This window comes from Eucyclogobius newberryi, unplaced genomic scaffold (assembly GCF_026437365.1).
Source record: "Eucyclogobius newberryi isolate DKJ021-1_F unplaced genomic scaffold, fEucNew1.0.hap1 SCAF_21, whole genome shotgun sequence".
NCBI lineage: Eukaryota > Metazoa > Chordata > Actinopteri > Gobiiformes > Gobiidae > Eucyclogobius > Eucyclogobius newberryi.
In genome coordinates this window covers 8,398,844-8,415,578 of record NW_027315846.1, presented here as the reverse complement: position 1 = coordinate 8,415,578, position 16,735 = coordinate 8,398,844, and the positions used below count along the sequence as shown (strand labels likewise).

Below are 16,735 nucleotides of genomic sequence, written 5' to 3'. Positions count from 1 at the left end.
TTAGCATTCAGAAAACACTGCAGTAATGTAGTTATACGTCTTCTGTGTTTGAAAGTCTTCAAAGTATGTATTTTACGCCATACTGTAAAAAAAATAAAGAGAAAGAGAGACAAAGAGGGAGAAAAAGACTGAAAAGGAGAGAGAGAGAGAGAGAGAGAGAGAGAGATAAAGAGTCTGATATCCAAGTATTACATTACCGCCACCTTCAGTAGTCGTACTTCTTCTGTAGTCGTACTTCTTCTATAGTTGTACGTCTTCAGTAGTCGTACTTCTTCTGTAGTCGTACGTCTTCTGTAGTCGTACGTCTTCTGTAGTCGTACTTCTTCTGTAGTCGTACTTCTTCTGTAATCGTACTTTATCTGTAATCGTACTCCTTCTGTAGTCGTACGTCTTCAGTAGTTGTACTTCTTCTGTAGTCGTACTTCTTCTGTAGTCGTACGTCTTCTGTAGTTGTACGTCTTCTGTAGTTGTACGTCTTCTGTAGTTGTACGTCTTCTGTAGTTGTACGTCTTCTGTAGTCGTACTTCTTCTGTAGTTGTACGTTTTCTGTAGTTGTACGTCTTCTGTAGTCGTACGGCTTCAGTAGTCGTACGTCTTCAGTAGTCGTACTTCTTCTGTAGTTGTAGTTCTTCTGTAGTTGTACGTCTTCTGTAGTTGTACTTCTTCTGTAGTTGAACATCTTCTGTAGTCATACGCCTTCTGTAGTCGTATGTCTTCTGTAGTTGTACTTTTTCTGTAGTCGTACTTCTTCTGTAGTCGTACTTCTTCTGTAGTCGTACTTCTTCTGTAGTTGTAGTTCTTCTGTAGTCGTACGTCTTCTGTAGTCGTACGTCTTCTGTAGTCGTACGTCTTCTGTTGAACATCTTCTGTAGTTGTACGTCTTCTGTAGTCCTACTTCTTCTGCAGTTGAACATCTTCTGTAGTCGTATGTCTTCTGTAGTTGTACTTCTTCTGTAGTCGTACGTCTTCAATAGTCGTACGTCTTCAATAGTCGTACTTCTTCTGTAGTCATCCTTCTTCTGTAGTCGTACGTTTTCTGTAGTCGTACGTCTTCAATAGTCGTACTTCTTCTGTAGTCGTACGTCTTCAATAGTCGTACTTCTTCTGTAGTTGTACTTCTTCTGTAGTCGTACGTCTTCTGTAGTCGTACGTCTTCAGTAGTCGTACGTCTTCAATAGTCGTACTTCTTCTGTAGTCATCCTTCTTCTGTAGTCGTACGTTTTCTGTAGTCGTACGTCTTCAATAGTCGTACTTCTTCTGTAGTCGTACGTCTTCAATAGTCGTACTTCTTCTGTAGTTGTACTTCTTCTGTAGTCGTACGTCTTCTGTAGTCGTACGTCTTCTGTAGTTGTACGTCTTCTGTAGTCGTACGTCTTCTGTAGTCGTACGTCTTCAATAGTCGTACTTCTTCTCTAGTCATACTTCTCAGTAGTTGAACATCTTCTGTAGTCGTACGTCTTCTGTAGTTGTACTTCTCCTGTAGTCGTACGTCTTCAGTAGTCGTATGTCTTCAATAGTCGTACTTCTTCTGTAGTCATAATTCTTCAGTAGTTGTACTTCTTCTGTAGTCGTACTTTTTCTGTAATCGTACTTCTTCTGTAGTCGTACGTCTTCAGTAGTTGTACTTCTTCTGTAGTCGTACTTCTTCTGTAGCCGTACATCTTCAGTAGTTGTACTTCTGTAGTTGTATGTCTTCAAAGCATGTGCTCCACCCCACACCGTCAAAAAAAAATACAATAAAATAATAATAATTTTTATCATAAAACAAATAAAGATAAAGAGAAGTATAGAGAAGGAGAGAGCGAAGGAAGAAAGAGAGGGAGAAAAAGAGAAAAAGAGACATTTGATTCTTTAGTCTTTATTCTTTAGGCTATAGTTGCTTATATAACACAGGGTTGATGGGAGGATTATAGAGTTAGGTGAGTTGTTGTTGTGTTACACTACAATCGCTGATCTCCTGTGCAGACTCAATCCAGCAGATACACGGCTGCCGGCCGCCGTTGAAGACAACTACAACCACGAAAGTGACTCCAAGAAACTATAGTGGGTGGCGGCAGTGTAACACCCATGGATGTATTATATTAAACACCATAGATACCAGTCGCCATAAAACACCAAAGAACAAGACTTTCTTCTTCTTCTTCTTCTTCTTCTTCTTCTTCTTCTTCTTCTTCTTCTTCTTCTTCTTCTTCTTCTTCTTCTTCTTCTTCTTCCTCTTCTTCTTCTTCTTCTTCTTCTTCTTCTTCTTCTTCTTCTTCTTCTTCTTCTTCTTCTTCTTCTTCTTCTTCTTCTGTGTTTTATGGCAGTTGGTACATTACCGCCACCTTCTGTAGTTGTACGTCTCAGACTTTATTCTTTAGACCTTATTACTCAGACTTCATTCTTTAGCGTTTAACATTAGATGTTGTTGTTGTTGTTGTTTTATGGTGGTTGGTATCCAAGTGTTACATTACCGCCAGACTTTATTCCTTAGACTTTATCCCCTTGTCTAACTGCCATGATCGCTGAATGTCGAAAACACCGCCGCCATAAAACACCACAATGGAAGGAGTACTTTTAAGGACTACGACAAAGTCTGAGGAATAAAGTCTGGCGGTAATGCAACACTTGGATGCCAACCGCCATAAAACAACAACAACAACAACAACAACAACAACAACAACAACAACAACAACAACAACAACAACTTATGATGACATCACGCCTGATGATGCCCGGTCATGTGACAATACAAAGCGTATGTCATCATTCCAATTCCTTTCTGTTTGATACAGTCTACAGTTTTCTCTCTCTCTTTCTCTCCCTCTCTCTTCTCTATCTCTCTCTCCTTCTCCTTCTTTCTATCTTCGCTCTTTTTCTCTATCTAGAAGAAGAAGAAAAAGAAAAAGAAGAAGAAAAAGAAGAAAAAGAAGAAGAAGAAGAAGAAGAAAGAAAAAGAAGAAGAAGAAGAAAAATAATGTATATATATTTTCTCATTATTTATTAAAAACACTTTGTTCTGTAGACTTGAAGGACTTTCCAGTCTTTTTACGGTTTGAATTTGCAGAAAACACTGACTTCAGCGCATGTTTATAACCGCCTGCTACGCTTACGTCATCCAAACGGAGTGCTCTGATTGGCCAGCGCTCATTCAAACTCCTCCCAGCGCCGCTCGCGTAACAGTCAGCAGCAACAGCCTGCCACCATCAGCAGGCACAGCGGCGGCAGCGGCGACGGGGCAAAACACTCATCCAAGGTCAGTAAAACGGCTTTTAACTCTCCACAAACCCGTCTAAAGTCGTATCTGACGCTTGCAATGTCTGCTCCGGTCGTGCAGGTCGCGACAGCCCGAAAATGAGTCAATATAAAGAGCGTTTCGTGGCTCTGCTCCACGAGAAGAACTTAGTGACGGATCAGCTGGCGACACTGGAACAGAAAACCGGAGTGAAGCGGGAGTACATCGCCTCGGGTGAGTTTTAGCGACAAAGTAACCGGACACTGCAGCCTTTAAAGCGGGCACAGCATGCGCTTTACCCCGCACACTGCACTCCACACAGCACGCATCTGACCCCCGCACACTGCACGCATCTGACCCCCGCACACTGCACGCATCTGACCCCCGCACACTGCACGCATCTGACCCCCGCACACTGCACTCCACCCCCGCAGACTACTCCACACAGCATGCATTTGACCCCCGCACACTGTACTCTACACAGCATGCATCTGACCCCCGCACTCTACACTGCACGCATCTGACCCCCGCACACTGCACTCCACCCCCGCAGACTACTCCACACAGCATGCATTTGACCCCCGCACACTGTACTCTACACGGCATGCATCTGACCCCCGCACTCTACACTGCACGCATCTGACCCCCGCACTCTACACTGCACGCATCTGACCTCCGCACACTGCACGCATCTGACCCCCGCACACAGCATGCATCTGACCCCCGCACACTGCACTCCACCCCCGCAGACTACTCCACACAGCATGCATTTGACCCCCGCACACTGTCCTCTACACGGCATGCATCTGACCCCCGCAATCTACACTGCACGCATCTGACCTCCGCACACTGCACGCATCTGACCCCCGCACACAGCATGCATCTGACCCCCGCACACTGCACTCCACCCCCGCAGACTACTCCACACAGCATGCATTTGACCCCCGCACACTGTACTCTACACAGCATGCATCTGACCCCCGCACTCTACACTGCACGCATCTGACCCCCGCACACTGCACTCCACCCCCGCAGACTACTCCACACAGCATGCATTTGACCCCCGCACACTGTACTCTACACGGCATGCATCTGACCCCCGCACTCTACACTGCACGCATCTGACCTCCGCACACTGCACGCATCTGACCTCCGCACACTGCACGCATCTGACCTCCGCACACTGCACGCATCTGACCCCCGCACACAGCATGCATCTGACCCCCGCACACTGCACTCCACCCCAGCAGACTACTCCATACAGCATGCATTTGACCCCCGCACACTGTACTCTACACAGCATGCATCTGACCCCCGCACTCTACACTGCACGCATCTGACCCCTGCACACTGCACTCCGCACAGCATGCATCTGACCCCCGCAGACTGCATCTGACCCCCGCAGACTGCATCTGACACTCGCACACTGTACTCCACACAGACTGCATCTGACCCCCGCAGACTGCATCTGACCCCCTGGACTGTACTCCACACGAACACAACCGGTCTGAAACTACTGCGGCTGTTGTTTTCGTTGCTTCCGTTACTGCCGTTACTGCCGTTACTGCCGTTACTGCCGTTACTGCCGTTACTGCCGTTACTGCCGTTACTTGTGCCCAGTTAAGTCAGTCCAAATATTGAGTTTAGTTTTGGCCGATGTCAAAGTTTGCAAGTGTGTCATTTATAAGATAGTGTCAGGTTAAGAGAGTGTTCCAGATGGATTAATACTTGACAAAACGGTTAACTCTACAGTTGGTCTAACGTTTTATACAGGTGGTGGATTAACAAAATGAATACAAATTAATCTAAATACACAATTAATGATGAGATATATTTGTATGTGTGTATATATGTATGTGTGGTGATAAAGTGTGTTGAGATACTGCACACGTTACTAACAATTACATTTGCAGTTAAGTTCTGCTATTTAACTAACATTAGCTGTTTTATAACATAATTTTAACAACACTAATTAAATATAATATATTACTGGGATTCTTCTTCACAGTTCTGTCAGTGGCTTAAAGGGGTTTTCAGTGATATTTTATGTAGCCATATGTTTCGCTTGGAAATTATGTTTGAATAAGTTATTAAATGACACAGAAGTGCAGAAAGATCACTTTACAGGTGAATTCACACAAATCAAAACAGATTAAATTGTAACTGGAACTAATCCTGGACTCGAACAGGAGCAAACTAAGTCTACATCTGGACTAGGATGGACTCAAACCAGGACCAAACAAGGACAAGTGGTGAAGGCTCTCATAAGATGACCAACAACCCATTTACACAAGTGTGATACAGAATATCACAATAAACCATTATTAAAACAGACGTAAACCCATTAAACCCCTTTTGTAAATGTACAATACAGTTAAAAAACACGAGTCAGAGTCTAGCGTCTGTAATGAGTCATTATTTAATTAATTATTCAACTCTATAGCTCAAATCTTTCATTGATTGTTTATTGAACGAACTAAACTGTTGGGAAGTTACTTTGAAAAAGAATTAGTTACATATTACTATTAACTTTAAAAAAAAGTTTAATTACTTAGTTTCTGCCTCAAGAAAGTAACTAAGTAATATTACTTTGAGATTACCTTACTTGTGATATATACATTATTTTCAAATTGTATGTTTTTATTTAACTGGACACTGTACAGTTACGATGCTCGTCCCAGATTATAGCTATCAAAGCTCATTTCCTTCTGCAGTCCTTCAAAATAAAGGGGGAAATGGGAGGAAAGGGCATAATTTTACAGCATAACAAACAAACAATACTTTACATTCTTTACAGCCTTTCACTCCTATTTTCCCTGTCGCATAATATAATACTGTGTTGACATGACAGTATTGGTTGAGCATTAAAATGTAAGTACAATTCTAACCATGTTTATATAAAAGGGCAGATGGAATAATATACATTAGCATTATAAAAGCACATCTGGTATATTAGAGTCAAAGTACATGTTCCTGTCAGTGTGTTCAGGGGGGAGCGTTTTGTCCCGGGTTTGGTCAAAGCTTGTTTTACACTTGAACACTGCGTTGTCCTCTACTGGTGGTTCTTGTGACTCTAGTGGTCACATCGGAGGTCTGATGAATTCACTCTTAGACTGGCAGAGGAACCAGGCTGTGGGTTATTTTGTTAACCAAATACCGTATTTTCCGGACTATAAATCGCACCTTTTTTGACCAAGGTGTGACTTATACTTGTATATTTATACTTATACTCCGGAGCGACTTATATGTGATTATTATTTGTCATTTTCACACTTGCAACTGCATTTCATACTGTGCAACTTGTGTGTCTTTTTTCTTCTCTATTATGCAATTTTTGGCTGGTGCGACTTGTACTCCGCCGCGACTTGTACTCCGCCGCGACTTGTACTCCGCCGCGACTTGTACTCCGCCGCGACTTGTACTCCGCCGCGACTTGTACTCCGCCGCGACTTGTACTCCGCCGCGACTTGTACTCCGGTGCGACTTGTACTCCGGTGCGACTTGTACTCCGGTGCGACTTGTACTCCGGTGCGACTTGTACTCCGCCGCGACTTGTACTCCGCCGCGACTTGTACTCCGCCGCGACTTGTACTCCGCCGCGACTTGTACTCCGCCGCGACTTGTACTCCGCCGCGACTTGTACTCCGCCGCGACTTGTACTCCGCCGCGACTTGTACTCCGCCGCGACTTGTACTCCGCCGCGACTTGTACTCCGCCGCGACTTGTACTCCGCCGCGACTTGTACTCCGCCGCGACTTGTACTCCGCCGCGACTTGTACTCCGCCGCGACTTGTACTCCGCCGCGACTTGTACTCCGCCGCGACTTGTACTCCGCCGCGACTTGTACTCCGCCGCGACTTATACTCCGGTGCGACTGAAAAAAACGGTCTGTGCTTTCACGGTTGATCACAACAAAAACATCAAATAAGTTGATCAAATTGCCAACAAACTGCCTTGAAGTGTGACTTCCTAAGCATTGTTGTTGGAGTCACAAGTAACAGTTGTTGGCTTGTCTCCATGGAGATGTTCCTGAAATCTTCAGTATTAATTCCAATAATTAATTAATATATCTTTCACGAGCTATTTTGAAGCTTTATGGACTGTTTTAAATGAAAATGATGTGTCGAAACCAACCTAAAGAATGCATGTTTTTCAAGGTATTTTTGATTAATAAACGCAAGATGGATAAAGCTATAACATCTCCATGGAGACGGGCAGGTGGCAAACCCCCTCCTAGAAACGTGACATGGTGCCTTTTCCAATTATTACACAATGTCCCAGCCATTGTGGTGTGACAAAGCTATTAACTCTAGACATCAAAAAGAGAAGTGCAAAAATACACACAATAGGTAAGTTTAGTGTAAAAAAGGAACTGAAAGTCTGTGAGGAAACATGGGACACGATCAGTCTCATGTCAGGACAGTTTCACATTGATAAATAATACATTTCACTGCTCACACCACAGCGGCATTGGCACGCTTTTTAACTTTCCGATCTCATTTCACATCCCGCCTCCACCTTTTTTTTTTATTGCCCTTCTCCTGTGTGAATGCCAAAGGTCATCCAGCCGCAGACCTTTACTCCAGTTTGTTCAGATTAGAGACGCCACGTAATCCTTTTTCTTTCTCGCCCTTTTTATACCCCGTGTACTTTTGCACCTTCGTACTGCGACGGAGGCAGCCCCCGATCGCGCACGTGACCCCCGTCGGTATTTTTGTCGTGTCCTCAAATATCAAGCGCGAGAGGGGAAAGGGCGGACTATTCGGGATAACTGGTTCAACTGCAGGCGTTTTTTGTTTGGAGGTTTTTTGGCACCGCTTAAGTTTGCGCACAGTCAACAAATGCCAGTCTATACAGCAGGAGGATGTTATTAGTCCTGCCCGGCCGCACGGGCCCAAGGCATACCCATGTGACCTACTTTTAAACCGGTCCGCTTTAGGTCGGGTGTTGATCGGTCGGGTTTGTTCGGCAAACGCGCACTTTGACCGCAATGTTCGGGTTTTTCGAAACGGTGTTAAATGTGCGCGAGCGAGCGGGACCCGGATCAAACGCTGCCGTCTGCAAATAGCTCAGGGATGTGCTATATTCTGTGACTTCAATTACAGCAACATGAACCACTGTCAATTTGACTATAATTAGTATCGACACGAGAGACTCATTTCAACAAGTATCGATATGGGAAATGAAAAAAGAACTTTAAAACTGTTTTGTGTCGAAAAAAATTTCCTATGTTGATTGTGGTGGTGAAATGGGTAGAACATCTGATCTGTTCCCTGGTATCAAGTTTGAAATGTATGTGTCATGGCAACGCTAACAAAATATGTACTGTTTTAATAGATGTTAAGTTTGTATAATCTTCTTAGGAAATTCCCACATGTTTTTAGTCTTTATTTGCCTATTATAGTCTTTATTTTGTTTTTTTTGAATTGTGTTTTTAAACATTGTAAAGCACTTTGAGTTGCAGTTTGTATGAATTGTGCTTTATAAATAAATTTGATTTGACTTTAAGTTTTATTAGAATAACGGAGAGTTTAGAAATGAGCTGTTAAGTGAAGTATTGCCATAATGTGTGTGTGTTTTTTTTTTTCCAAATTAAAATATGATTCAACCAGTTTATCACATTCTCTTTTGTTGTTTTGGGGCAACATTTGAAGAATTGTCAGTTTTACGTGTCAGTTGTACAGTTAGTGGCAAAGTTGAAGATTGTGTAATGACTTTAAATCCATCTTAACTTAAACTTGGTATTTTTGTTAAAACATTCCCAGTCTTTCGTCAGATCTCTTGCTCCAGTTCACTCACATGATCATTAGAGCGCCTCCGTCAGTCATTGGTCAACAAACACATAATGGGAAGTTAAGCTCGTGGTATTTACTTAAGAGTTGTGGTATTTGAGTGTTTAACACACTGTAAAATAAGCTGAGGCTCCAGTATTACATACAGGGAGTTAAAACTTAAAAGCCAATGAGTCACTTTGCTCACTGAAGGCCTCCTGAACAACTTGTTTATAGAATAGATTATAGTCGGTCACACAATAGTAAATACGCAGCCGTTTGCTCATTGCTGTCGAGTTGCAGTGAGCTGTCAGTGTTTTTGTGCTGAATTCTTCTCAAGTTTACAAGTTTGTAGTGTTGAACTGTGAAAAGTGCTGATAATTCAAGCTTTTGCCACAAAATAACTCTGATAAAACCTTTTTATAGAGCTCTGGGTGGTTACTGTCGAAATGTGCCAAATGCCCATATAGATGCATTCAAAAAGATAAAAACCAAAGTAAAAAAGCTGAAAACAACCTAATATGCTGAGTCACTTCTGTTTAAGGCATTACTCTCAATATAGTGTCAGAATACTTGACACAGAATGATAAGTTTAACATCTCTGTGTGATTTATATAATCCTAATTAGTTTCTCTGACTCAAACAGAGTCCAGATGAATACAATGGAACTCTCCTGGACGAATGAGGGATTACACCGACCTGACTAAACTAGTTTATTTTGGTATTCTAATCCAGTGGTTTCCAAAGCTACTTCACTGCATTTAATCTCTTTTAATTGAAATCAGTATGTTTTAATGAAATTGGGTCAGATAACACAATAAACTACTAAAAAAAATGCATTAAACCTAATTGTAAGTGGTTTATATCTTGAAATTTAGCTGTGAGGCTCCTGAGTTGGTTTCATGGTTATTTTTGGGTGTCCCGGCCTGAAAGGTTTGGGAACCCCCTGAGGCCCCGCTGCTCCTGACATGTCGCCCCGGTGACATTGAAGGATAGGTCAAATGCAGAGGACAAATAAAGTATATTTTAACCTTAATCTAGCCCCGCCGTGGACCCTGTACAGCAGATATTTGTTTATACCACGGGACATGGAAATGACATGTAAATAACTGGTGTCGGTTAGAGCTGTGTCCCAGTATTTAACCCTTCGTGTACTCGTGTCATGTGTTGCTACTTTTATTTGTTGGATGATTTATTTATTCCGTTTGCTTGGATTTGCATGTGACACTGTATAGCTAGAGCTCAGGACAGATAATTGAACCGTCCTCACAGCTTGCTTCATAAATTGACTCTGCAAGGTTAAACTATGCAAAATAATGGTAATTTGCTAGCCTAATAATAAAATAGCCGGTGTTTTATGAAGTCAGCATCTGCAAGGCAAGATAGCTTGTGTTTACCGCATTAAGAGATTAGGCTCTGCAGCAAAACGCTATATTTAAGAGCACAGTTTACAGTGTTGCATGTCTTCTGCTGTTATCTTTCATTGGTCATCGTGGTGTCTGGTTGGTTGGTGAAGTAGCCGTCTGCACTTCCTGGTTCGTATGTGGAATCTTTCATTGAGCTGTCAAACATATTAAAGTCAAGGTTATGGCAGCCCTGTGCAACATGTGTTCAGAGACCGTATCCTGGACAAAGTGAGCCATTGTTTTGTTAAGACTTTATTTAATACTCGTCTCCTGGCACTGCGCCGCTCAGACATCCTGCTCTCACTCTCGCACATTGTCACATACCATAGCATTCTGTATCAAAATAAATATAACATCGTCTGCAGTTAATATCTCGACAATCATCCGGCCCAAAGATATGATTGATTTTGCTCAACTAAAGGGAAACGAGCATGAAACTGGCAAAAGCTCTCAAAACGTTGAAGTAGATCTTTGATATGACCATTTATCTGCCCCAAACTGCAATCACAAAACCACACGGGTTTATGCAAAAGACGACTGTATAGAAAGTACTGGGTAACTGTATTTATTATATGTAAATGGGAAGATGATTCACTCTCTCACTCCATGCCCTCTCCTTTCAATTATGGTCCAAATAAATCCTTATAATCCCAATAAAATAATGATTATAATGTTCATCAACTAAAACACATTGACCAATTAATTTACTAAATGACTACAGCCTTACTATCCACATGAAACTAAACCCACCATAAGGTTTAACATGTTTTCTGTCCTCAAATGTATCTATTATGATTTACTCTGCTGTGGCTGTATTAACATGTTTGTCCTGTAGGCATGCTGGGATTTGTCGGACTTTACCTTCTCTTTGGATATGGCGCCTCGCTGCTCTGCAACCTGATTGGCTTCGTCTATCCGGCTTATTACTCGTATGTAATTTTCCCATTTTCCTTTGTCCATTATATGTTTTTATTTTGGTGACTCTTAGAGTCAAAATAATTATCAACATTAGAATATTCAAGTAGTAGATGGACAACTGGCTAATAGCATGTTAAACATCCCTTCACCTCATCTAGACAAAGTTAGATAGATACACATGTGTGTGATCCCTCAGCCGTCCAGGTCCATTGCAAAAGAAGTTTGAGGTTTTTGGAGTGAACACTGCGTCTTCAGAACTGAACAGAACTTTGTCTAGCAGACAAAATTCAACCTTGTTTTGTGATAGATAAATTATCACATCAAAGGGACTGACTTTTAAATCTCACTCCCGAGTTCCCCTCCGCACCTGCCCACCAAAGACATTCCTGCAGGTCTCAAGTTTTGTGTTTATTTTTTGAACCTTCTGCTTCAGGCTGAAGGTCACACTCATGGCCTCAGGTACGAGCCGCGCCTTTATAAAGGCTCCGACTTTGGCTCTGGGCAGAGAACGCTTTAATCTCTAATGAAGCCTCAGTTTTATAGTGGAATATTTTAATGCAAAGGAACTGTTCAGAGTTCACACATCGCCGTGTGCGTCACTGTTCTGAGTCGCCACGTCCTTCAAATTACTTTAAGGACCAAAGCTTCTTTTGATACTTTTAAACAGTTGGCTCTTAATTGCATTAACAATTGCACAGTCCTAATAACACGTGAAATGTGAAAATGTAAAGACCCCACCTTGGAATGCGTTCGCACACATGCTGTTCTATAATAAAAGTACAGCTCTGGTGTGGTTGACCGCCTTGTTTGCCCAGAGCTCAGGACTTGTGTACATTCACTTAGAGTTTGCAGCTGATGCTGGAGCTGAGCTGGCACCCGTCTGTGTTTCAGGATCAAGGCCATCGAGAGCAGTGTGAAGGACGACGACACCCAGTGGCTCACCTACTGGGTGGTGTACGGGCTCTTCAGCGTCACAGAGGCCTTCTCCGACATCTTCCTCCACTGGTTCCCCTTTTATTACGCTGGAAAGGTGCGCTCCAACACACGAAAGTGCCTTATGCCCAGACGAAAGTGCCTTATGCCCAGACGAAAGTGCCTCATGCCCAGACGAAAGTGCCTCATGCCCAGACGAAAGTGCCTCATGCCCAGACGAAAGTGCCTTATGCCCAGACGAAAGTGCCTTATGCCCAGACGAAAGTGCCTCATGCCCAGACGAAAGTGCCTCATGCCCAGACGAAAGTGCCTCATGCCCAGACGAAAGTGCCTTATGCCCAGACGAAAGTGCCTTATGCCCAGACGAAAGTGCCTTATGCCCAGACGAAAGTGCCTCATGCCCAGACGAAAGTGCCTTATGCCCAGACGAAAGTGCCTTATGCCCAGACGAAAGTGCCTTATGCCCAGACGAAAGTGCCTTATGCCCAGACGAAAGTGCCTTATGCCCAGACGAAAGTGCCTTATGCCCAGACGAAAGTGCCTTATGCCCAGACGAAAGTGCCTTATGCCCAGACGAAAGTGCCTTATGCCCAGACGAAAGTGCCTTATGCCCAGACGAAAGTGCCTTATGCCCAGACGAAAGTGCCTTATGCCCAGACGAAAGTGCCTTATGCCCAGACGAAAGTGCCTTATGCCGAGACTAATCTTTACCCTCTTTTGTGGGTTAAGCTTGATTTTGATGCTTGACTTGATGTTCAACTTGCACTTATTGATCCTTTTGGATGGAGAATTAATATAATGGGCAAAAATATATAAAAATATTCTCAAAATTCAAGATCATTCTAAAGTTGTGCAGGAAAGGTCAATTTATTTCCTATTTTTTATGTGACATTTTTAGTCTTGATACTTGTTCTAATGAGGGTTAGAGTTTAGTTTAAGTATCAATTAGTATCTAATGTTTATTACTTTTGACAGCCTGTAGGCCTGTACTAAAAATATCTATTGTGATATATTTTGACAGACTTTTTGGCAATACACATCGATTATAGAGAAGTGTGATACTTGTTATACTTTCAAACAACTTAAATTCTTGACAAATTGCTGAGTTGAACAATTATTAACCTGTGACTGCTGCATTAAGGCTTAATCTGCTGAGCAAAGGGGGAATTCTTCATAGAACAATTGTATTCTGATATTAAGAGAAGATGGGACAAAGTGAAGATGAAAATCCAATTCATCGTGTTATTCTACATAATCAAACCATCAATTTAGTAAAAGTTTAACACTGGTTTTAAAGGAAATCCATGTATTAGGGCACAAATCGTGGGGTACCAGGCCATACCCAGCCTTACCTCGTACACTTCTATAAAACCTGTCGTGATCTTAGTTTAACATCTTAGGCCCATAAAAGGTCAAACCAAGAATTACATGTATTGTTGATGACATAGTTTACTTTTCTAACCTTCTGCCGGTTGAATACGACCTTCTCACAGCAGTGGAAAACCAGTATCGACAAATCCTCTTACTAATTGGTCAATAATAAGATATAGACTAAATGGATTTGACTTACTTACTGACTCTATACGTTTGTGGTATCTGTCTCTTGTATCCCGTTTGCTCGGCTCAGTGCCTCTTCCTGATCTGGTGCATGGCTCCCGTGTCCTGGAACGGCTCTGAAGTCCTGTACCGACGCGCCATTCGCCCGTTTTTCCTGAAGCACCAGGCCGCCATGGACAAAGTGGTCAACGATCTCACCAACAAGGCCAGGAACATTACTGACAATGTCACAAAGGAAGGTGAGGAGGCCGTTGGTCACTAGAAATGTACCGTATTTTCCGCACTATAAGGCGCGCTGACAATGGTCTATTTTCAATATTTTTTCATATATAAGGACGATATATTTTTCCCATTAGTATTAGTATTAGTATTAGTATTATCTTGTCTTACGCTAGCTTTTCTTTATTTTTTATTTTTATATTTCCCGTCCATCCCTTGTTGGGAAATGGGAGGTTTTGTCTATAGGAGTTTTTGTTTATAACAAATAAATTCTTCTATTGAGAGTGTTTTTAAACTTCCTATAAGTTATCTGTCCTTTTCCTCTGTATCTACCTGCGTTGCAACAATGAAATTTCCCCATGTGTGGACAATAAAGGATTATCTTATCTTAAGGCGCATTAAGCGACAAAAGAAACGTGTAACACACAAAATCGCTTCGAGGTCAGTAAGCACGACCAGAATTAATCCATATATAAGCCGCACTGTTGTGTTTTAGACAATTAAAGGCTTTTAAGTGCGCCTTATAGTGTGAAAAATACGGTAATCAACATTCAATTATTGTGGAAAAAGTGACAATTATTTTAAGAAGAAATATCATGCTTTTGTCTGCTATAAAGTTATAATCATTCTCATTCTCTTTATGTTATGAACTGTTTTATATTTAAATAAAGTTGGAACTACTTGGAAAACAATTACAAAAAGCTCTTAATGCATGATTTAATGAAGCTTTTTTTCTGTCCCTCAGCTGTTAACACGGTTCTAAACAGCGACAAAAACAAGTGAAGCGGTCGGAGGAGTGTGTGAGTGCGTGGTTGTATTGTCCTTTCTTTTTCTGTGACGAATGTGGACTTGAGGCCGCACAAAATAAATGTAAAAAAACTTTGCTCAGCGACATCGATTTACCACCGTCGGCACTGGCAATGAAAACAGAAAATGTGACCTTTTTTTATACGACCAGCTTGTGTTTCACGGTCACTATGAACGAACTGTACGTCTGCAGGTTGGGAAACACCGGTAGGCCACTTGATATTGTGAATTTTTTTAGGTTTTCAACAAGTTGAGCCGTTTAAAATGACACTTGAAATTACAGGGTTGCCTCAAACACATTTTTACCACCTTTTATGCTAAAAATGTTAACACTGCTTTGAAATAGCCTTAATCTCCTTGTGCCAAGTAGCGTTGAAGGTCTGTGAAGGGTTGTGAAGGTTTTATCTTTAACTGGAAAGTCTGTGCATTTTGTATGTCTTAATTTATCAACTTTATTGTGCTAATGAAATAATAAAACTGGAATTTGAATAACTGGAGAACGGTGTCGTGTGCTCGGTGTCGGTCTTTACAAATGGGATTTTATTTGCTCCAAACTGCATTGTTCATACACCACGTATTTCCGTAATTGTTTTCTGAGGCTGGGGACACAGAAGGAAATTGCATTTTTAGATCCCTAACCTCTGCAGATTCTCCATTAAACGCGATGCTGAACAGTTTGCTGTACGTCTGCCCTCGGCGCCTTGGGGAGCTGTAAAGTATTTAGCAAAAGCATCTTCCAACTGTCTCGTGCCGAACAGCTGTGGACGCATCCAATTACAATTTCACAGATGAAGGTTCGGACTAAGATGAGACTCTGCAATTAATTTTGTTCTGTAATTTTATCGAATGATTTTGACTGGGTACACAATCAGAACTGTAACTAAATAATCGAATAAACCTACCTTAAGGGTGCGTTCACAAGTCTGATGTAGTTTTGGTTTGGTCCGGTTTTAAACTCACCACTGTAAACTCTGACTTTTTTATAATTATTTTTTTAATATATTGAGCTATTAGTCCCATCAGGTTTAAGTTGAGCAGAGGTAAGTGATTAAAAACATGTTTTCTGTTCATGCTGCCTTACTTTAGCTTAGTGGTGTTTGAAATTGTAAACATGGGGTCCGTGCCAGTGTATACAAACATATCTCCTACTTATTACATTTATTGGTTATTTTTATAATTTGTGATATTTTATAGGTTAACATGAAACGGCACAAAGAGGAAAACTACTGAGAAAAAGTGATTAAAACCGGCGTTCATGCAGTTTTCCTCTGCTCGGTCTGTGCCACAACAAAACAGTTTTAAGAAAGTAAACTATACTACTAATAATTCTAAAGTAGACTTCCAGGTCCACGTCATTTTACAGAGGGAGACATTCAAGCTGAAATAAAGGCAAAAGTCTTGGAAATAGTATTGACTTCCTAATAAACCATTAATTGGAGGGGTTTCTTAATACAGAAATAACTAATCTTTACATGTGATTTGATGATTGAAGATGGGGCAAAGTGGACACTATTTACAACCATTACAGGTAAGTTTTAGGTCTGATAAATAAAATGTAAAGAGTGAAACTTGGTCTTTGGACTTCAATGTTTCTCATTAGACACAAGAGCCTATAGAAGAGGAGCAGCGTTTAAAAACAGCTGGGTTTTTGGGGAGCTGCATGAATAAGTGTCATTAATGTTCTAAATGTATTATAATCTCTTACAGCTCAGACACGTGTGGTCTGCAGTGCATCTGTATTTTTCTGGTAAACCAAATTTAAGTTGATTTATTGAAGCCAGATATTGTCATGTTTGCTAATTAATAAAGTCTCTTCTCTTACGTTTTATTTTAAATAAAAAGGGACAGTATTTGGGACACATTTACTCCCATTTCAGGTAAGTCTCTTGGTGCAGGACAAGTACAGTCTG

General features: G+C 41.6%; 1 protein-coding gene across 1 annotated transcript; it reads left to right on the top strand.

Moving 5' to 3' along the window:
- Nucleotides 1-3,165: 3,165 nt before the first annotated feature.
- LOC140370650 (receptor expression-enhancing protein 6) lies at nt 3,166-15,267 on the top strand. Its single transcript, XM_072457848.1, has 6 exons — nt 3,166-3,235; nt 3,317-3,448; nt 11,227-11,320; nt 12,201-12,339; nt 13,870-14,038; nt 14,764-15,267. The coding sequence occupies exons 2-6, from the start codon at nt 3,334-3,336 to the stop codon at nt 14,799-14,801; spliced, it is 555 nt and encodes a 184-aa protein (XP_072313949.1). The 5' UTR covers nt 3,166-3,235; nt 3,317-3,333; the 3' UTR covers nt 14,802-15,267.
- Nucleotides 15,268-16,735: the final 1,468 nt, after the last annotated feature.